Below are 22,978 nucleotides of genomic sequence, written 5' to 3' on the forward strand. Positions count from 1 at the left end.
CAAAAGGCAGTTTGTTTTCATGACAGACACCCCCTGTGACAACATCACTGTACCTGGAATAAAGCTTTTCCTTTTCCAGGGAATTCTTGGGTAATGTCTTCTTTCCATGCGAGGAAGGCTTCTTCTTCAATGATCTCCATGTCGTAGAAGTTGACGAAGTAGCGCAGCAGCATGCCTTAGTGGAGAGAAGTTTTTAAAAACCTTTAGTCAGTGTTTCCACTAAAAAACAAGTGATTTTGTTCCACTAGAAACTTAGAACACCTGAACCATGAGTTGTTGCTTTAGTAACAAACATACCTTTCGAAGAAAAACTGTACGAGCATTAAGATCATCTTTTAGCCAGTGCTGGTGTTAGACCTTGACCTTTGACCACCAAAATCTAATCAGTTCAATGTTGAGTTCAAGTGTACATTTGTGCCAAATTTGAAGAAATTCCCTCGAGACAATCTTACGATTTGGCTCTCAAGCATGGGACGTGCGTATTTGTGGACACACGTACAGACAACCTGCAAACATAATGCCTTCGGCCACGGCTATCACTGGCGCCGAATTATTACCAAATGAATTGTGAAGCGGGACATTTTGCCGCTGTCAGCTCTCTCTGGTGGATAAACTATGGGACCCTGAGTCTAGATGGCAAATATCATGACAGCGTTCACGTGACACTAAAGCGTCCGTCTACACTGGTTTCATCATGCCTAGAAATTTCAAAGCAGCAAAGAAGCAGCCGGACTTTTTGTGCAGCTGAGGCAGTAAATGTCCGTGGTTACTGAGAAGTGTTTGTTCATGGGTGAACTGGAACATACACTCAAGTTCCTGCATTTTGTTTCCCAGCTGAGAGTGTGAGGGATTACAAACCAGTCAAAAGAAATAAACCTGAAGTGTAAATAAAGCTTCAGGTAGAGTTTACACTTGGGAGCTGCAGCAGAGACATGAGCCTGCACAGAGCCGGTGGAGACAGCTGTGTGATTAAAAGGAGAGCTCACCTATAGCATATGATGTGAGAGTGAAAAACACGTCATGGCCCAGACACGGGGAACTGAGACACCGTTTCTAAACTAGCCTGACTGTACTCTAACATTCTGTAGTGCAGTTTTTGGTGACTTATTGGCTGACATGTACACGACTCTCGGTCCAAGACTTCACGGGGTCCCATACCTTTCGGGAACGTGTTGGCATTGCAGTGCACCTGCAAGGCGTAGAGGGCGCTGACCTGCAGCTCAGTATGGTCGTGCAGGAACTTCTGCATGACGGGCTTGAAGGCCAGCAGCAGCTGCTTCTCCTGCTCCAGCTGCTCTTTGGAGGGGGCCGCCAGCTGCTCGTCGCCCTCCGCCATGCACAGCTCCTGGGAGATGTACTGGAGGAAACTGAGAGAGGATCAGAAGGCAACGTTGATTACATGAAGGGCTGAATGTGGAACATTTCTCATACAGTGGTCTTTACTTTGTTTGAATTTATACACCTTTGCACTGATAAAATATCCACCATGACTTCAGCCTCCTCCCGTCTGTGTACAAAAAACACAACTACCTAATTTTCTTATTTCCCACTTCCACGTGTCAGCGAAGGTCCATGTGATGTAAATGTCATCATCAATCCATCTTCACGAGGGTGGACGTCTGTGTGCAGCCCATTTTTTGGTGACAGCATGGACTGTATGCAGAGTGAACACACTGACTGCACGCGCTCCAATCTTTTGTTCTACACTCAGGTCTAGTCTGAAACACTGCTGTCAACAGCAAGCAAGTCTTAAGCTGTAATTTGCTGATTTAAGAAGGGACAATGTACATTAATCATTTAAACAAACACAGTATCTGAGTAGTTAGTTTTCATCAGTGGTCCCTCTGTCAAATATTAACTAAAACTGTTAACATCAGGCAGACATTCACTCCAGAACCAGCAGTGGCTTCTTAGTTTCAGTTTTACCCAACGCCAACAGTAGAGGGACGGTAAGCTGACGTCCCAGCCCTCCTGTTTACTGCTGGGGGCCGACAAAAATAAACTTATGAAATACCTGCTGAAGATTTTACCTGGTCATGAGGATGTTGACAAAGCCTTTATCAGTGTGAAGCTTGGGTGAGATGTTGTCTTTAATCCACTTGTAGATGGACTGCGGAGAGGGGTCTGCCTTTATCTGCTTCAGCAGCTCCTTCTCCAGCTTCAGCAGTGGGAACAGGAAGCTCAGGCCCTTCCCCTCCAGGATCTCCAGCATGCGGTCCTTGTTCTGATCGATTTCTGCCGAGAGGAGCGAGTCAGTTACTCAGAGGGTCACAGCTGCTCCCTCAGTGGGATGAATCAGAGCAGAGGAGTGGGAGAAGATCTAACCCACTGGTATGTTTATACTGTAGCTAACTTCAATGAGCTGCACTGTACCTGGGAGCATCTTCTGCATGTTGACCTTGCTCTGCTGGAAGAGGTCGGTGAGCCACTCTCGGTCCTTCAGCTTGGCCGTCTGTTGCAGGCAGAGCAGGAAGAGAGGGAAGTGCGTGCCGTTCTCCAGGGGGTGAGCCAGCTCCGCCACGCTCACCAGCTCTGCGATGATGGCCCGAGCCGCAAACTGGGCCAGGTAGGACTTCACCAGGGGAACGTCCAGCTCGATCTTAGGGCACTGGTCCAGGACGTTGAGGAAAGCCTGCATGAGAGGGAGGGAAATGTCAACGCATGAATAATGATGTCGTCGCCCTCTGGGCTCATCAGTGACAAGTATGTCATGGTTAATTACAGCTGTGTCTACGGGCCAATCAGTGTCATTCAAAATGTTAAAACCAGGCGGAGAGATGATTTTTGTTTCCTCACACTTTAAACAAATCCTTGAAATGTTGTGCTGGATATTAATAATTACAAATAGAGACCAATAACTGCTTCTGTGACTCAATTATGCCTTTGTACTTTATACATTTTCACAGTTATATTTAAAACATATTTCATCAGTGTGGTTTGAGTGTGATATCAGAGGGATGCGTTTGTACCTGCATGAAGTTCTCTCCAGTGATGAGGCCCTCCGTGCGGAGCGTGTGGATCAGAGTGCTGGCGTGCTCCTTGTCCTCATCAGGACGGTCCAGAGAACACACGATGATCTTACTCAGCATCTCTGGCAGGAAGTGCTTGGGAGCCTTCATGTCTCGCACGCCGCTCACAGCCTCGGTCAGGTTCTTACTGTTCAAGTACTCAGTCACGATTGCCTCCTGAAGTGGAGATTCAAGAGCACAGAGATGAGCTGTGGCCGGTCTGATCACCAAACTTGAAAAATAAGAAACTGATCTGTGCTCTCAACTGCTGAGAAGACTCAGATATGGAGGTTATGTTTCTGGTTTGGTTCTTTAGTGAAACTCTTTTCAGTTCTTTTCCAGTACAGAAATGTAGGTTGTGGCAATAGTTTAATGGATGTATTCCTGATTGCTCCTCTCGACTGCAGTCCTTGCTGTTTAACTGTGCCCAATCAAATCTGTAGCACAGTATTTCCATTATTTAAGTACTGCAGCACAAAGATTTGTTGTTTTGCTTACCGTCATTTTCAGCAGTTCCTCCCTGGCAGGAGGAGGTTTCTTGTTTGTCTTCTGAGGTTTCTCTTGGATGGGCGGAGGGTTGGTCTTCAGGCCAAGCTGTGGAGGCTGAAGCAAAAAGGTCATGTGATTAAAACACAGATATAGATCCAGCGTGATCACTGGGTTTGGCTGGGCGTCTTTTTTTCCCTTTCACACACTCACTGTCATATAATTATTGTTTTCTCTATCTTTGTGTTTTTAACCTTCCGTTTAGTTAAACTGTGAGAAGGGTCTGTTACCTGTCCCAGAGGGGGGGTTTGAGTGCGTGGGGGTTGGGCACTAGGAGGCATCATGGTGGGGATCTGGGGCTGGAGCTTGGGTACCTGGTTCTTGTTGAGGAGGAATGACTGAGCAGGCCTGAGGCTGATCTGTGGGACCAGGAAGCGTAACAAACACAGAGCGTACATTAGAATTAGTCACGATGTTTAAAATATTCAAAATCTGCATATTAGATAATCCCATGCCCTCATATCTCATAATCGCAGTCAGCGGACCAGCTACCAGTTAGAAGAGAGGAGGAGGAGGAGGAGGAGGAGGAGGAATAAGAGAGATGGAGATCAAAGACAGAGCACAAGGTGGAGGACAGACTGGTAGCCTGGTGTGTTCCTCAGAATAACGCGTCTTTTTATAATCACTGGGCACGAAGACTTGTTTTTGTTTTTATCCTGAGACCCAGCTGCAGCTCGCTCATGTTACCTCATCTGCATTGAGCTGTCCTTTCTTGCTGAATCGTGGAGGCATGTCCTTGGACTGGACCTGCTGCTGGGCCAAGTGGTTCTGGTTCTGGTTGAGGAAATGCTGGTTCTGAACCTGTTTAAAGTCACATGAGCAGAGTGGATCATCTTAACCTCTGACCTCAGGATCTGTAGAAGAACATCGATCACTGTTTATTAAAATAATAATAATCTGTTACCTGGTTGGACTTAACAAAAGACTTTGGCCCCATGTCGAACTGTGACTGTGGTGGAGGGGCGATGTGGCCGCTGTGGCCGTTGAAGAGCGGGTTGGTGCGATGGCGTCCCATAGTGGGCGAGTACCTATCCTGAATAACCCCCGGGCCAGTTCCAATACCACTGCCTGAGTAAACAACACACAGAGATGGTGTCAGTAGAGATTCTGCACAGAGGAGGAGGTCCCAGCAGGAGAAACATGGCGAAATACAAACTGAATCACTGTGATGTCACACTGACAGCAACAATCACTTCCAGGAGACACCTGATCTGAATTATGGAGATGTGTGAAGTCTGTTATCTTATTCATTTTTTTGTGTGATTTCAGCAGTAACTGTAAAGGTATGTAGGTAACGTCTGGGTAAAGCAAAAATAAAATTGCGCAATGAGTTTATCACACCACAAAAAAATGTTATTCAGCAACCAGCCAAATCTGAATGATTACAAACAGTCCTGAGATCTATAAAATCACATTAAACAATAATGAAAAAAAGTAGGCAGCATTCTCTGCTCCGAGATTCTGGGGGTGTGTCCGCTGAATGTGCTCGAGCCACACCCGATCACAGGAAAGCTGCAGACTCTTTTATTGTAGAACTACAATGGATGCTCCATGTAGCAGCTTTGTTGGACTGCACAGCCGTGAGTGTTTGAGCCACCAGAGCCAGAATCAAATTTGAAACCAGAGAACACTGACCTGCCCAAATATCAACCTCATTTTTATTTGTTTTTTCCAACAAGTACAAAACTTCTATGTAGCGAAGGGGCGGGGCCAGTGCTAAGAGTTGCTCCACTGAATCATCCAGCAGGCTTTTAGCATGATTTTAATGCTGAGACCTTTCAGTAACTAGACCTATGTAATTTGTCTGATGAAGGTCTACTTACTGAAACATCGCAATATTAATGTCATTATTCTGCACGTTAGACAGTGTGTAGGAGTTTTTCTGCATGTTGCTCATCCCTCTTCTATGCACCTGTTTGGAAATAGATGTGCAAAGTGTTCCTTTGTTGTATGTATGACATAATTTCCAGTCTCTAACAAGTGTTTTCTAACATATAGAACGTGTTTAGATGTAAATCTCAGATTTTACTTCTGCTGTGTTTACTTTGTGCACCTTGGTGCTTTACTTGCATCTTTGATAATCCAAATCTACTGACGTGGGAGCTAAGTAATGAAATGCTGTGGACGGAAACTGCAATAATACACAATTGTGCCACCTAATTAAATTGTATCAATTTTAGTATACGCTTTTTTGCTGCTGTACCTCACACACAAACTGATGCAGGCAGCTGTAGACCAGCGACTCCACCGTCTTTGGAGTAAAATGTTATTGTCAATGCAGTCTGGTAGCTTAAAAATAATGGCAGAAAAAGGTTGTCTGATGTTATGGTGAAGTGGAGTAAATATTCTAAATGTAGTGAACACTTAAACTGATATTGATTTTTTTTAGGCAGCCCAAAAAAACCAAACAAACAATGCAATGTTTGCTCAGCACTGTTTCCTTTTATGTATGTGACGTGGGACTGCTCGATTATGGAAAATCATAATCACGATTATTTTGGTCAAAATTGAAATCACGATTATGCGCTGCACGTGATGACATATTGTTCACGCGACGGCATGTAATTTCTGTCGCTACATGGTCGCACGTTTACAATTCTCCTCTGCTCTCTGTATCGAATAGAGGAGAGGAGAGGAGGGGACGGTATTGCACATGCACGGCTTTCGTAGAAGACAAAATAACATCTCAAGGCGTCCGTGACCAAAAATCGTTTACCCTCGATTTCACTAATTTTGAAATCGTTTGGCCTCAAAATTGTAATCGCGATCACCAGACGATTAATTGCACAGCCTTAATGTGACGTGAGGTTTTTCTACTGTGAGGTTATTGTAAGCAAACACTGTGATTCAGTCTATAGAACATTTCAAACAACATAAACAGTCTAAATGGATCCTTTTGTATTTCCAGCTGACAGGAAGTAAACATGGACCTAAACTGTTGCCTAGCAATGCAGTTCCAGTCTGTATGAAATTACCACCCTGAGGTGATCATAAAAACAGTTTTATCTTTAAGGTAAATCAAACATTTTACACTGCTTTAACATGCCTGTAAGAATAACAAGTGTGTCCACTTTTAACACTGACGATGTGAAAATGACATGAAAACATGAGATGTGGCCACGCAGGTCTAGACGCTGAAGGAAAAAAGCCTGTACCTGGCATCTGCCCAAACATATCGGCCAATCCCCCGAGAGTCTCCCTGTCCAGCTTCATTCTGTTGGGCATGAAGGGGCTTTCCAAGAAGAAGTCCATCCTCATCCCCTGAGACATGGGTGCTGGGATGAAAACACCCAAATCCTGCAGGAACACACACAACAGAGCTGGTGTCATGATTACAAGTTCGACCCTGAACCTAACTTGGATTTCTAATATTAACTCAGAGAGTCCCACACTTCACACTAAACCACATAATTATTATCACACCCGCAACTTAATTACATCCTGCACATTCTTTATTGTTGGAAAACTTACTGCTGACTCACTCTGTTCACAATAAGTTGTCTGCTGGTGTAAAGAAACGGCGTCTTTGTGAGGTGACAGGTTATAATGTTACACGTGTATTTATGGAGCCCTGGAACACATGCACGCCTCGACCTCAGCCCCTGATGTTGGACATTAACTATTAATCATCCCTGAATGTGGGCGATCTAAACAATGAGCACTATTATTTCCCCCGGACTCACTTTCACTGCATCCTGACGGATCTGGTTAATCGTCTTTGGTCCGTTGTCGATGAAAGCCTTGCGGGGGACCCAGTTGTTTTCTCGCAGTTCCACTGTGTCTTGCAGCAGGAAGCGGATCCTTGCGGGCAACTCCTTGTTGTTCATTAAGGATCGCATACGGCCAAAATACTGATCCATTAAAGACTGGAGAGAGTATGGAGAGAGGAGGGGAGTGAGGACAGGCAGAGATTGAACATACAGCATGACAGCAGGAGTTACGTTAGCAGTGGCTGTGAGCCAACTGGGGCTTTAGGTGAGTCTGCGTCCAGCCAGATGGTGACCTGAGATGACACGGTCGACCGGGCAGGGGCACAAAGGCGCCAAGAAAAGACACAGGCAGAGTCCAAAAACTAGCCGGCCAAATGCATTATGTAAAATGTCTGCTTTGGGTTTACCATCCTGACCATGGAAATTAAGCTTTTAATAAAGCTTTTACTTCTGCACGACAAGAGAAAAATCTGCTGTGTGCGGTAACACAGTTCGACACTGCGGTGTCGACATGACTTTAGATAAATGAACAAATATCACAGTATGCATGGTAGTGGTACAGTTCATTTTTTGCTTTGCTGGGAACACATCTAACACTGACCCCAAACATTGGATAGCCTCCATCCACTGAATTAAGAAATTAAATAAATAAGTCAACATGCATATTGTGATATAACTTTGGTTTTTAAATTAAAAAAAAAATGCTACTGTAAAGCAACTTAAAAGTTTCTCTTAGAGAGGCAACAGATAGCATCTTTTCCTAAATATATCATTATGAAAATAATGTGGGTTGCACAAGGTAGTGGCCACAGTAAAATCAGACTATCAGTGTTTACATAGGTTACTTAGTGGCGGTGCAATAAGCTTCTGCCACCGGTGCCGAAATTTCGCAGAAAAAAATCTGCTTTACGGCAGGAAACGCGTCATGTATTGCGAAATTGGTCGGTCAGCCAATCAGGGACTGGAGCTGGTCCTTATTCGGAGCTGAGCATGAGATAGTTGAGTCACGAGCACAATGGCAGATGGACAAAGTTTGGAGACAAGTGAAAAACAGCCTAGCAAAAGAAAAGGAGCTCCTCTGTGTGAGGAGGCAAAGAAGAGCAAAAAGGAGAGTGATAAAAGAAGAGGAAAAACAAGAGTAAACCTCAGTCAGGTGTTCAAGAGATGGAGGGAGCTCCGTGACCAAAGAGGCTTCAAAACCGATGTCCAGCTAGCTTTCTTTCTAATGGATCAGTAAGTAACACGGCTAAATGTTAGCTAGACCAGAGAGGACTGTACTGTACTGGCTGCTAGTTCATTCCTAGCTGGCCAGTATCGCAAATCGCCGCAACCAGGGAGCGGGTAGCAAGTGTTGGTCGGCTGACATCCTTGTTGCCATTCTACGGCAACCCTCAGACAGGGTTACCAATGATATCAATTTGGTCGTTGCGACAATGCGAGCAACACTGCTGACGCTAGGTGGCGCCAAGCTAAAAAAACCCTGAATCCTATCTGTTACCCAGCAGTGTGGTGGACAGCCTTCTGAGATTTACTCACTGAACAGAATATCACATTTGGCGCTTGGCAGGTGTAAATAATTGCTTTTTAAAATTCATCATATTTCTGGCAGTCTTTTTGGGATGTGTTAATTGCACATGTTCATATGGCGATAACAATGAAAACACAGTTTACAGGTGTGCACTACGTAAAAGCATAAATAACTGGCTGACACATGAACAGGTCATACTTTGACACACATTGTCCTTGTGAGTTGAATCTGACATGTTGTTCCACACACACACGCACACACACAGAGAGCCACATACAGCCTACAGATGGTTGTGGTGCCATTAAAAGGATGGAGCTGTTACCTTTGCTTTCTCATGGTCGAGTCTCGGCCCCACTGTTCTCATTATCTGACAGAGGCACTCCAGATCCTCCCCCATATCCTTGAGCTGGACTCTCTTCTTCTTTTCCAGAAGCTTCAGAGAAGATTAAGGAGAGAGGGAGGCAGGGGGTCATACGAGATACGCTGCTCTGCTTTCATGGAAGTATGCAGTATTTGATTCCAACACTTGATGTTCAGTCTCACAAAACAGAAAAAAGTGCCTTCAACAATATTCAAAGGAAACAAATATCAAACACAACAACAAGACAAGGTGCACGTACTGTTTTGATGCACTTATGAAGGATAGATTCGTGGATGAGGTCGAGTTTGCCAAGTTCCCCGATGAATTTAATGTTGCCAAGCATCTTGATCTTGGCAATGGCACGCTGCTCCTCCTCCTCAGAAGTAAGAGGGTTGTCATGTTTGTCATAGACTGAGAGAGAGGAGGAGCAGGAGTTAGTAGTGGAGAGGCTAAAAGATATCACACCTCCTACAAATGACACAAAAGCACGAACTTACTTTCAACATTTCTGGTGCGGTTCTCAAATTCATCTTGAAGTTTGGAAATCAGCAGTCTTCTGAAGGTCTAAAAAATATCCACTGGTTAGATGGAGCTCACAAGAAATATTAAGGCAAAGCATGTGCACAGAAGCACAGGTTACAAGAGATCAGCTACAGAAAGACTTTTGTGTTAGGGCGGATTTATAGTTGGTCTTCACCTCTACGCAGAGCCTATGCTGTTGTGAGCATTTATATTTGAGCGGTGGTGTGTCTGTGTCACTCTGCAGTTACACCTAGTCAGTGATGGGATTTCTGTAAAGTGCTGTTAAGTCTGACTGATTCAGAACACACATTAAACATGGCTAAATAGCGTCATTTTTTTTCCAAGTACGGAAACTCGCTTCATAATAACTCACAAGATTTACAGCTTAAGCACTTGTCTTTTGCTAACGTTATTAGCACAAGCCTATGGCACTTTACATTGTATAAATTAGCCTAGCAGCTAGAGGAGTTTTCCTCTACTCATATGAAGTCTGGAACAACAGCAACATTTTATGAAGGTAATGTCATAAAATTCGGCTCAATTGACTTATGGCTAAGTCCCGCCCTCAAACGCGATGAGCCAATCACAGTGCATATAGCCATTCCCATACACTCGGACATTCTCTGCCTGGACGTCCATTGAAATGCATTACAGAAAGTCAGTTTTGTTCGGTTTTATGAGCTTTTTCTGAGATTTGAAGTTTAAAAATGGTCAAACGGTGTGCATGGGGTACATGCAACTCTGACACAAGGTATCCTGAGAGGCTGGGCGACCAGGTGTATTTTTTACACTTTAAACCACATCTCAACCGAGAAAAGTGTCTCCTTTGGATAAAGCTGTGTGGTAACGTTAGACCACAACATCAACTCAACGTGAATAAGATTAACAATGATGTCTACATCTGTTCTAAGGTAAGTCAACATTGTGTTTGAGGCAACATATTGTCACTTTGCTGGAAAGAAATATAAAGTTATCTTTAACATCTCTAGCTAACGTTAGCTAGAGATGTTAGCTAGATGCTGCTGGGAGTTCATTAGCCTATTTTGTTCTAGTTTTGTACTTTGGTGATCGTACATCATTGTTAGCTGTTGTCCAAAGGGCTCTAGTTAAGCTAACATTAACTTCTGGAGCTTAGCTTCATTAACTTATCTGTAATGGCAGAGATAACAAAGGTTGGCAAATGTTATGCTGAATGATTCAGTGTAAATACTGTAGCACCAAACTAACGGAGAGACACTCTTGGTAAAGATGGTAAAAAGGCCGTTATCCTTTTCTCATATTCTGAGCCAAAAACCTTAACTTCAGTGGTACTTTAACTTGTTGTCTTTGATGGCGACGGCAACGAGATGCGGTTCACAAGCGTACACTGTGACCTGTAAATTTTGGCTTGTAATTTAAGCTTTTCATCGACCTTCTCAACAATAAAATGATGAATATATCCCTCCAATGCGTAGTTTAGGCCCTTTTGGTTACTTCTCAATGACATCTGATCGTTATGTCCCCAAAAAACATCAATTGCCTCCTGCGAAATGCCGTGTACTGTGACACCTGCCATAGCGCCGGTCACTGAATGTTGATAGTTTGTCTGAGTGAGTGGAGGGGGGCGGGGCTTAGCCATAGGTCAATTGCAACTCACATTATTAATCAACAAATTAACTGTTTCACACTACACATGTCTTCCTCACTGGTACAACATGCTAACATAATTAGCACAAGCCTATGACATTTAATACTGTATAAATTTGCCTAAGGGCTAGCAGAGTTTTCCTCTACTCGTATGAAGCCAGGATAAATCTCACACAAGACTTAAAATGTCATTTTGTGGAGGCTTTGTCTTTAAATGTACTGCTTCTTATCTGTCAAATAAAATTAAATAAAAGGTTTGTTTAAAGTTAAAATCCCAGTTTAAAACCGAGTTGTAGTGAGGTTTTCGTAACAACAACAATATAATCATTAAGATAAACCATCAGCTTTAAAGTGGAAGAGTGGTACTGATGGCTTTCTTTATTTTAACTTTATTTATAACATAAAATGGTAGTATTGGTCTCAAGGGGGAAAACAAATGTACTCAAGGCTTGAATATCTACTGAACTACACAGCAAACCATGAAGAGGCTCACTTACTGTGCTCTGCTTTTGGGATGTTTGGATCTCAGATGAAGGGCCATCAAAGTTTGGTGCGTCCTCTGCCAAGCGCAGACATAGCTGAGCATAGAGCGAGCTATACTTCGGCTCTTCTAGGGCTTTGTCTACAATCTAAACCACAGCGAGGGAGGAGAGCAGAGGGAGAAACCAGAGAGGGACCACTCGGGTCATTAAAACGTGTATGAGTCACTGCGAGCAGCCTGCCAAGAATGGATGAACACATTTCCATTTAGCACAGGACCAAAGAATAAAAATGTACTCTCACCAGCAAGATGATTCCTTTAAGGACGAGTTTTGAATCTACGCCCACGTTCAGGAGCTCAAGGCATAGCTTGTCAAACTTCTCAGGCGTGAGTTTGTTGAGTATGCTGGAAAAATAAAAACAAGAAGGGGAAGAGGAAGGAGAGGCAGCCAGATAAGAAAGTCAGTATGATTATGAAAGATCAAGATGCTGGCAAGACCTAGTGTTATCAAGAAGGTTTTCCCATATGTTTAGCTGCATGTGTAAATGTGCCTGAGTTCAGTAGGACCACCTCAGCAGAAACAAATTCCATCCTGATTTAAAACACTTGCCTAGTTGCCCTCCCTCTAAGCTTCTGATCTCCTCCTTTATCGAGGTCGACACTCAATGAATTTAAAGATATAAACAAAGTTACAGCACTCACATAAAATTAACACTGTTGATGACACTTATTTAGCAGAGATTGGCTCACTAATACCAGGCTTCACTGAGGTCTGGAGCAGAACAATTCTACCTGTAAAACAGACTGTTGACTTCAAACTATTTCTGTCTGGAGATCCTGTGTAAAGCTGCAGGCAAAGTACATTTCATACAACCACCCAGGGCCTGACTACACAACAGAGTAGAGACAGTAAAACTTTATACAGGTTAAGCTGACTGGTCGGTCACTAGCTGGACAGCCAATCAGAGCCTGCGACATCAGAGTGTTTTAGAAGATATCACTGTTTTCAAGACGCATGACCAAGGAAATGCATTGTGATTTGCTGACATGTTAGAAAGGTGAAATCAGTAGGTGATTTAAGGGGGGGATGAGGGGGGAACGCCATTCCTCTTGTTGGCAAAGGACCTGGACCTATGACTAATAAATTATAGAGAATTATTAGAGGTCCTATATTGTAAAAAATCTGATTTCCATGTGTGTTTGTTCTTGTAAAGCAGGTAATTGTGATACTTTCCGGGGTTAATATAGCACCAACGCTCAAACCAATCGCAGATGTCGAAGATCAGACACCCTGACAATCAGACTACACCGGTCTTTTTCAGGAGGGGTGGGAGGGCTTGAAGGGACAGGCTATAATTAGAGTGTTTCAGACAGAAGGTGAATACAGGCATATTCAGGCAGTGTTGAACATTGTTTGAACATTAAAGCATGTAAACATGTTCTAGTAGAAACCCAAAGTTCAACTCTGAATCTGAATATGAGCAGACTACGGGACCTTTAACCATACCAACCGTTTCACGGCATCTCTAGCCTTTAAGGTTCTTGTTAAGCGGCCCAGGAAACTCAAAGACTGGCTGCGTGCGTTGAATCATCTCATGTGATGCTACTCAGCCAATCAAATATGTGCATTCTGATAAGCATTGTGACTTGAATCAGTGACAGACGCACAAAGAGACTTCAAAAGCCGTGGTAAAGGCTTATACAGGGTTTATATATCTCCACTGGTGTTGATTATAGAGAAATCTTATCTGTCACTAAGACTGCAACAGTATGAGATTTTCATGGTACAATAACCGTCTCAGAAAACATCGCAATTTCACGGTTTTACAGAATTATTAATATTATCAGTCAAAATCACCCTTAAAGGAATTAAACAGAAGGGTAATTTTTGAGTGAACAAACATTTTATTACTATAATTAAAACTTGGAACCATTTTTCAATGAAAGTATGAGTGAAAAATCTCCCTCTTAAAGCAGATCAGGAGCCAGAGCCTTCAGCTATCAGGCTCCTCTCCTGTGGAATCATCTTCCTGTTACGGTCCGGGAGGCAGACACCGTCTCCACATTTAAGACTAGACTTAAGACTTTCCTCTTTGATAAAGCTTATAGTTAGGGCTGGCTCAGGCTTGCCCTGTACCAGCCCCTAGTTAGGCTGACTTAGGCCTAGTCTGCCGGAGGACCCCCTATAATACACCGGGCTCTCTCTCTCTCTCTCTCTCTCTCTCTCTCTCTCTCTCATTGTGTCATATGGATTACTGTTAATTTATTATGCTGATCTGTTCTGTACGACATCTATTGCACGTCTGTCCGTCCTGGAAGAGGGATCCCTCCTCAGTTGCTCTTCCTGAGGTTTCTACCGTTTTTTTTCCCCGTTAAAGGGGTTTTTTTTGGGGAGTTTTTCCTTATCCGCTGTGAGGGTCTTAAGGACAGAGGGATGTCGTATGCTGTAAAGCCCTGTGAGGCAAATTGTGATTTGTGATATTGGGCTTTATAAATAAAATTGAATTGAATTGAATTAAAAGGGAAATGTCCATATCACGGTATATCTTGAAACTATACGACTGCAACCCTATCTGTCACAGAAACATAAATTCTGCCTTGAAAAGCTGTTCACTCAGACTCATTAAATTATTGTTTTACACAGCATTACATGTCAGTCTTTCAAAAAATGATCCATCAACCATTTTATAATCCTTCGCCGCCTCAGCACGCACTCACACTTTCAGAGAAAGCTGCTGCAACACTTCATTTGCTGGGACACGGTGCAGCAGAGCCAATTAATAATGTTTTACAAATCCACAGGCTTTGTTTACTAAATCTTATTATCCACACTGGCTTCCTCTTCCTTTACTGGCTTTGTTTTTACAGAGCTGAGTGTGAGTCAGTTTTAGACACCTTCATTTTCTGATCAGGGATTAAGAAAAGTATGTCAGCAACAAGAGGAATCACGCCCAGGAAATGGTGAGGACGGAGATCCAGAGGTTGACGGTTTTTATTTCAGTGTATAATAAAACAGGGAAACAGCTTTGTGAGCTAAATATGGCTAAATTACTGTTCATAACATGTGCAGTAGTTTGTCTCATGTCTCTGAGCTCAGATAACAGAGTCTACTGTCTGGCTCCTGTGTTGGCCACCAGCTAGCTTACATTCCTGAGGGAAACTCTGTCATCGCTTCATCTTTTCTACTTGTAAACATCACCCGACACAGAGAGGAACAGGCCTGTAGCAAAGCACATGCCTAAGTGACTGCACAACTACACAATTCAACACTCTGTCCCTGTTCAACCCACAAAATCATCTTCTGTTTGCGAAGAAACGTTTCAACCAAACAGGAGTAGCAGAGAATCAGGCATGACACAACTGACTTCCTAAACTCCTGATTATCTTTAGCTCTTTTTATACAGACATCATTCTATAGGGCTGCTACCAGGTCCCTCTTTCATTCCTCCTTTGTATTTTTACACAGAACCAAACAATGGCCTGACATGAAACAAAACAGCATGACAAATAACATACATGTTGGCAGCGCTTTATAACAATAACAATGGCATAACATGTCAATAATAATCATTTACTGTCCCCTCTTATATGGCGGCTGATCCTCTCCTCTGCTCAGAGGGTTAGGAGCTCATGCACCCCATTGTTTGTGGACATTTGTGGCTGCTTCTTTGAGTTAGCTGCTAACTGCTACATTTTATATCTCCTGCTGTGGGTCGCACACGACAAGCCGTCAAAAAGTCATACCAGTGCCACCCATGATCCCACCCTGCCTATTGTCTGATTTATACAGACATCTTTTCAGTACTCAGTCACAGTTAAGTCGAGCTACAGTTACAGCTCGACTAGGACATTTAATTGGACTACTGTCCTTGTCCCAGCAGTATGTCTGACTACGCTATGATAGGTGGAGATATGCCCCCTTTCAGCTTGTTGGTGTTGGAGCTTTTTCCGGTTGAACTATCACCTTACAGACCAAACAGTCGAGCATCGTCCAGCTGTTGCGCCAGTTTTTTAAACAGGTCGCCATCCCGTGTTTTCCTCCTATGCATATATTTTAAAATATTGAACTCTTACAGCTGACGCAGCATGAACTCGTCCGTCCAAAAAGTCACAGCTCTGGATGTAGATTTCTCCATGTTGTTACCGGCTTCTTCTTCTGTTATACATTTAATGCTATTGGACTTCTGGGTCAAAGCCCGGGGCGGAAACTGTGGAGCATGCTCAGAACGCCTCAGCCACTTTGGGTCTGATTGACTGTATACATGTAGGAAGAATTCAACTCCCAATTACAATATCTGGGCGTGTTAGTCTGACTTTGATTTAGTACTATTTCAGTCGGACTAACATGATTACATGGATTTTAAAAGTCTTGTTTTAGTCGGGCTGTCACAATAAATCCATTTTCTCTAATGTCATGCAAACATACTGACCGTTAGTACCTCTGCTCCCCGCTCACAGGTGAGACAACTCTGTACCCCATACTGTGATCCTACATTTTATACAGGGCGGCAAGGCGGCATAGCAGCGTAAAATTCCGGCCTTGAAGAGGCAGTATAAAAGTGGGCTTTTGATAACTTCAGTAGAAGACTGAATAAAAAGAGCATTTAATGGAAGCTGAAATTGGATTTTTTTTTTTTTTATTATAGACATCACCCTGACTTCAAGTCCTGTTACCTTTGTCCAAGACACTGTTCCAAATTTCAAGATCAATGTTTAAACATTTACTGGCATTTGTCTTCAAGGGAGCACTTCTGGCGATCCTGAATGAAATCTGGCAGCCACACCAACTAACTGTTTATCTGAGAGGTTCTGTAAAGTTGCCAAGAATCAGATTCTGAACAACTGAAACTGTTTAAAAACCGCTGAGCCACAAGAGGTCAAAATTCTAGGACAGTGCTTCTGTGTGAATCTGGATACAAAGTCAAGGAGGTTACAAAACATGTTTTGCCTTTCCTCCCTGGGGATGGATAATTAACTCTTCAAATATGCACAAAGGCTTGAACCTTACCCCCTCACTTTCCTGAAGATTGCATCGTGTCGCTCTTTTTCGTTGCTGGAGTTGACATCTCGTCTAGTGCTTCGTGAAGGAACCCATCTCTGAACGCTTTGCCCTGGGGTTTTCCCCAGGAACTCGCTGAGGCAGAACAGAGAGAAAGAGACTGAGTATCACAGACTCTGGTGACCTCATGGTCGGTGAAGAAAAACACACAAATGCCTGCAGTGACGGCACGCTCACGCTACAAATGCTGCACTTCCAGGTCTTTTAACTTGAGTCCAACTTACACAGAAGAGACACAATGAGAAAAAAAATCTCCTTTTTGCTACATCTTACTGTTTATTTCAAATGAAATTCAGGTGTTGAATGTAAAAATCTTTGTCACTGACGTTTCACATGAGTCTAAATGCTTTGTTGCCATTATTAGACCTTTAAACACGTTCCTCCCTTTTCACCCTTTGTTGTAAAATAACCCCAGACTGCCTGGTTGGTAAACAAGTGTGTGCTATCTGCAGTTGACTGACATCATGTTACAGGACTTCTGGCTATTCAAATCAAGTTTCCTGGAATTCAGGCCATTTAAACAACAAAGTTGTCTCATCCATTTTTCTACAGTGAGAAGGAAACTAAGAGTGCCTTTGTGCTAATAATGAAATCCCCAAACATTAAATGCGCTCTAAGGAAATTCCTGATGACGCACCTGTTGCCGACAGTCTTGGGATAGTGCTGAGGTGCACCCCTACCACCTCCTCCCCCCGAAGAAGCACTGCAGAAGCAAAAACATAGAGGTGATCAAGTTAGGTTCATGCAACACTGCACAAGATGGAATGAGTCTTTACCTCAGAGGAAAAAGATTAAATGTTCTGCTTATTCATTTATTCAACCTTCATTTAAGCTGAAGACACAAAGGAAACAAGTCCTGGCTCACGGGCTTGGCTTTACATTTTCAAAAAAACTCCAAAAATGCACAACAAGGAAACTAATCTGGACGAATATAAAACAATAAACCATAAAGATACAAAATGTATTTTGCTTATTACAACTGAACGCGTTACAGATTGTACTACTAACTATGTATCCTTAAATTAATCACTGTCAGAAAACCAATAAACCATTGACTTCAGCTGAAAGTGGAATCTAAATTGGCCTGACTAACAGCTTTATGAATAAACATGGCATGATGTGTTTTCAAGTGACTGTCTCAATCAGTTGTTGGAGAGCCAGAGATGCAGTTTCAAGAATGACAATGCACACACTCATAGAGCAACGCCAAATGCAGCACATTTAAGGGCCCTGACACACCAAGACAATGGTCAGCCATCGGTCAACGTCAGGCCATTGGGCTTAGTTTTTGCAGTGTTTCTGTGCCACTGGAACTAGTCTGCACTTGCTGGCTTTTTTTTTGGGCTGATTCAGCATGTTGAATTGGCGTCTGAGACAGTGGAGCTTGTCGGCGAATGAAATCGCTCAGATTGGCAATTCAGCTCAGTGCATGAGAAAAAGAACAGAGGTGAGGAAAGCAAACAAACGACTAAAGTCAAGAGGGGGTGAGCTGAAACAAAGATGTTATATAAGAAAGGGATGCACAGCGTTTTTCCCCAATATAAAACAACTTTTGGAATGAAATACAATACTTTTCACTGTATGAAATATTCATTCATTGTTCAAAGTAAGAAAAAGCATGTTGACGAATTCTAATAGTTAATTTCAAAGCAGATAGTGCTGATATCATAATACATCCCTAATATTAGGCACGATTTTTAGCAGAATTGTTTGTTTTGTTGTTCACTGTGCCACGATAAATGTTCTTTCAACTTCAGGTTGTGTTATTAATGTGCTAACTGGCTAACAAGCGTCTTCAGGGGCCGTACACATGCCGCCTTTATTTGCGCCCTCAAATTCAATGTTTTCAATGTAGACGTGTGGCAGGTGTCCTCAAACACCGCAGCAACGACGTTGCAGCACGCACATGTTCCCAGGTGCCTATTTTCCAGGGTGCTATGGCTGCACCCTGAAATAACCTGAGATCAACTTTTGGAACGCAGCAGCACGTCATGTGACGAGGTCCAACCAATCACAGCCGACAGATATCTTTACATAAATATAAGAAAAGACGTTCAACATGTTAGCGCAGAGCTGTCAGAGCTTTACATCTGTCTCACAGACAACAGGCCAACACACAAACAGAAGATCAGCTCAGCACTCTGGATTTCAGGTAAATGTGCTGTGATACAGTATGTGGACGTTTCTTAGCAAACTCAGACGCAACCTGCTGCCATGCTCTTCAAAGCTGGTATATCTAAAGACACAAGAGAAGCACCTAGCGCCTGACCTTACGTTCTCCAGGCAGCTAAAGATGCAGCATACATGCTAGTTGGTTGTAGTCTTTGCAGTGTGCAACTTTTTGGCTGAGGCGATCAGGCGATATGAGGCGACACAACAGTCTGATTTTGTTGATGTTGTTTGATGTTGGTTTGTGTGTCTGGGCCTGAAGGTGATGGTATCTGCATAACTGCACCAGTCAGTTAAGTGAGTAATAATTTCTCATCAAATGAACCCGTAATTTTATCAGGATTAATTTGGTGTCCTGTTATGCAGCTTGCAGTTTTTTATGCTTCCACGTTTTAGCGGGGCAGTGTCAGCTGAAGGTTTATTTTCTTTGTTGACAGCTATGGGACTTCACTAAAATTTTGAGATCAACCAAATCTTTAATTCTTTTGAAGAATGTATTATTGATGAACCCAATCTTAAGAGTTTCCGATTTAATGCTCATAAATGAGTTAGTCGTTTTCCATCTGCTTTATATTGTTTTGTATCATTTCATTTCTTTTTTAAGTGCCGTGCATGATGGCTCTTCGTTTGCTTATTGATTGGTTTTAAATGTCTTTGTTCATGTTCTGCATCACTGGAAATAAACTGAGGGAGACCCTCATTTCAGGTTTCAGAGTCTTAATAAAGGTTTGAATAAATGAAGGTTGTGGAACTTGTAATTAGTGTTTATGATCCCCATCAGTTTTCTGTCATGATCTTAGATAACTAATTGGATGGAACATAACATCACTTAAATGACAGAAACATTATATGAAGTATAAATGTCAGGGCAATGTGCAGAGTTCCAGGTGCAGTGGAAAAGCAGAACAGGCTGTACTTCACACTGAGTGCCCTGCTGCTGCTCTTTGATCATACACATCATGGTCTATTAATATTCAAATTTTCATGACAGTGCATTAAAGTGCAAGTTCATGCAGCACATCTGCTGGTGACTGGGACGGATTATTGGTAAATACAAGCTGTGTTAATTTATATTCAAGATATCTTTTAATTAGGAGTTTTAAATGATCAACAAATTTGCCGACTGCCATATAATGTGAGAAAGTTTCCGGAACCCTCTGAGAAGGTGCACAATCAGGCCCTGATCACACAGAAAGAGTTAAAACAGCTGGAGGCGTCTTTTTGTAATAGTTTTTAATGATAATGAAGCTTTTTACTTGCTGTTTTTGCGCTCTAGGTGCCTGGCCTTTTTTGACGGAGCGCTCTGACCTCCTCGAGTTAGATAAAATTCAACTCAGAGCAAAAAAAAGCCCCCTCCGGTTGTCCTATGGGATGATTTGAGAGGCGGGCCTTCTCTGGTGGTCAGGACAACAAGTTTACATTTGGTAAAAAATTGGGGAGAAAGTGGTGCTAGCAGTTGCTGGATACCCAGAGCTGCACGTCTTTACCTTCTCCCTCCCGTCCAGATTTGTAGCAAGCAACTAATTACTGAGAATAAAAATAGTGTAGTTTTAGCGAGCCAAAATCAACAGTAGATTGAATACACAGGAAGATTAGGAGTAAGGAGGTGATGGGTGGTTGACTTGCAACAATAAAAAGGCACAGCACGCGCTTTTTTTTTTTTAACTAGTGGCATTCAGTTTTTAAAAAAGGCAGTGAAGTGCACCTTGTGTTTTACAAACTGCGAAACACTTTCTGTGTGATCAGGACCTTGACTGCAAACTTAAATCTCCCACAGTAATTTATTTGTTCAACATAAAGTATCTCAGAGCATTTGAAGCCTCAGTCTTATTAAGACTTAAACCATTATGTGAGACAGTGACTCTGTACACTGTGAACAGGTTGAGAGCTGCCTCCACCAATATTCAACCAACAGGACAGAAATCCTCCCTGAGGCTCATTATGTCTACCCTGCCCCCCTTTACAAAAGGTTTCACAAAGAGAAGTATCTGACAGCCATTTTAAGCCTTCCCACATCCTGCTTTGTTCTACAAGGCCGGAAGTTCCTGCCTAAAAACACCAGCAGAGGGCTAACCATGGGAAAAAAAGAGAAAAGAAAATCCTTGTTGTTATTGTCTGTTCAAGCTTTGACTTATTACCTGAAACGAGAAGCACCCCCTTCTGCAATCACACTCTCCACTTTGGCGGCTTGACAATGAAGAATACTCAAAAGAATAAGAATAATAGGAAGGGATGGGGAAAACGGTGCTGAGGAGGAGAAAAGGGAGGCAATTAGTCACTGCATGGGGGTTGGGGAAAACAATGCATATTCACAGGATCATAATTAGCTCTGACTTCATTAACAAAGAGGGCATGAAGAGTTTATCATCATTATTTATGGAAGTCAGTCAGATAACTTAGCCTGGTAAACAACTTAGTAGCCAGATCTTTGTTGGAGGCCTTACATCTAGTGAAAATCAAATTAGCACCCCACTAGCTTGAGTAAATTGGACACGATGTGCTACACGCTAACATTAGCATTTATAGTTGAGCAGTGAAGTTTGTCACGATGACAACAGATACCAAAACGTTGATTTTTGTGTTTCGTCTTTGCTTCAACAAAGCAAAGGTGCGTCAGCTAACGTTAACCGGCTAAAAGCAACTGACCAGCTAGCTAGGTTGCTAAATCCGTAAGTTAGCTACGTCACGACACTGGTCAGATGTTTACCACGTTTGAGGACAATTATTTTTAACGTTTTGCAAAACATTTAGCCAGGCGAGTGACGTCGTGTGGAGGTAAATGTTTGCAGTTACATTGGGATGGTGTTGCTGTCTGATCCGAGATGCCCTGCGGTGGTTTGCTGTTTAGATCGAAAACAGGTGTAGCCTGCGAACCTAACGTTACCGTTATGCAGTGAATTGGGGCAGGGCAGCGTGGTTAGCCGCTAATGTTTCCACTCGGCTGTGCTCTTACCGCCATCCCATCAAGGCTCAGGCTGAACATCGGGATTAAAGGCCAGTTTTGAGGCGATCGTTGCCTGAATCCGGTGCAAGTTAACGGGACACTCGTTAAATTACATGCCATGTAATAGGAGCGTTCAGTTTCCTGCAAATACTAGTTGAGAGTAGCTAGGCGACGACGCCATTTTCTACTCGAATGTAAATCAGCTGAGCAGTCGGTAAGCTAGGCTATCTGCCGGCTCCTGAGCTGATCTGCCACGGTTAGCTTCATCTGTTAAGTGTTTTAGCAGGCTAAGTTAGCTAGCAGAAGCCATTTTGGATGAGCCGGTGCGGTCTGGTGAGGGAGGAAAATCTGCCTTACCTTTACCAAAGCAACTTCAGTTTTGTGTTGTTGTGTGACTACCAACGAAGAAATGAGACGGTTGTAAAAGAAAAAACGGGGTATGCGACGGGTATCAGGAGAGAGAAGAGCAGAAAGATGACCGCACAAACACACACATCAGTCCCCTGCCTGCTGCCTGGCTTGTTTGCGTTAGCTAGCTGCTGCTGGAGACGCTTGATAGCTGGCTGCCTTATGGGGACACAGGAGCCAACGATTTGCATTGGTCACATATTTTGTTGTCATGTAGATCCCGACCAATCACATTAGAGATATCTTTTTAAGGCGTTTCCAGTAATACGTATTACCCAATGGGAGGCATCTTGAGACAAAAGAGCCCGCCCCCTTCAGTGGATTGACACTCAAGTTAACATCTGCAGTGCAGGAAAAGGTTCTGGTTATTTTTCACAAATTAAAGAAGATAAAGGCGTTAAATTACTACTGAGTGCAGGTTAGGTTATTATTCATTTTGAAATTATTTATTTGTTTTATAATGATGAATTCGGCATATGTTTTAAAACATCCTTACTCATATTTATTTATCATATGGGCTGAATTTGTTCTAGAAAAAAAGAGTTGTAAATAAGTCCTATAAATGAGCTTTATACACCTTGTAAACTTTAAGTTTGCACACATTGAAATAAAATGA

General features: G+C 42.8%; 1 protein-coding gene and 1 non-coding gene across 2 annotated transcripts in view; both read right to left on the minus strand.

Moving 5' to 3' along the window:
• The window catches only part of eif4g2b (eukaryotic translation initiation factor 4, gamma 2b), a 24,296-nt gene extending 1,776 nt beyond the window's left edge, over positions 1–22,520 (minus strand). The window contains exons 1-20 of the mRNA XM_078167628.1: positions 22,312–22,520; positions 21,149–21,257; positions 17,479–17,544; positions 16,791–16,916; positions 12,085–12,187; positions 11,799–11,930; positions 9,651–9,717; positions 9,413–9,564; positions 9,115–9,225; positions 7,238–7,420; positions 6,710–6,851; positions 4,459–4,622; positions 4,242–4,355; positions 3,785–3,913; positions 3,507–3,611; positions 2,970–3,185; positions 2,374–2,632; positions 2,031–2,235; positions 1,159–1,367; positions 54–175 (exon numbers count right to left, since the gene is read on the minus strand). Of these exons, the coding sequence (XP_078023754.1) occupies positions 54–175; positions 1,159–1,367; positions 2,031–2,235; positions 2,374–2,632; positions 2,970–3,185; positions 3,507–3,611; positions 3,785–3,913; positions 4,242–4,355; positions 4,459–4,622; positions 6,710–6,851; positions 7,238–7,420; positions 9,115–9,225; positions 9,413–9,496 (2,043 nt within the window). The 5' untranslated portion in view covers positions 9,497–9,564; positions 9,651–9,717; positions 11,799–11,930; ... (3 more) ...; positions 21,149–21,257; positions 22,312–22,520. The remainder of the gene's footprint in view (positions 1–53; positions 176–1,158; positions 1,368–2,030; positions 2,236–2,373; positions 2,633–2,969; positions 3,186–3,506; positions 3,612–3,784; positions 3,914–4,241; positions 4,356–4,458; positions 4,623–6,709; positions 6,852–7,237; positions 7,421–9,114; positions 9,226–9,412; positions 9,565–9,650; positions 9,718–11,798; positions 11,931–12,084; positions 12,188–16,790; positions 16,917–17,478; positions 17,545–21,148; positions 21,258–22,311) is intronic.
• On the minus strand, positions 4,006–4,187 carry LOC117262932 (small nucleolar RNA SNORD97). Its single transcript, XR_004502156.2, has one exon. It is a non-coding gene; the product is annotated as a small nucleolar RNA SNORD97 (small nucleolar RNA).
• Positions 22,521–22,978: the final 458 nt, after the last annotated feature.

This window comes from Epinephelus lanceolatus, chromosome 5 (genome assembly GCF_041903045.1).
Source record: "Epinephelus lanceolatus isolate andai-2023 chromosome 5, ASM4190304v1, whole genome shotgun sequence".
NCBI classification, from domain to species: domain Eukaryota; kingdom Metazoa; phylum Chordata; class Actinopteri; order Perciformes; family Serranidae; genus Epinephelus; species Epinephelus lanceolatus.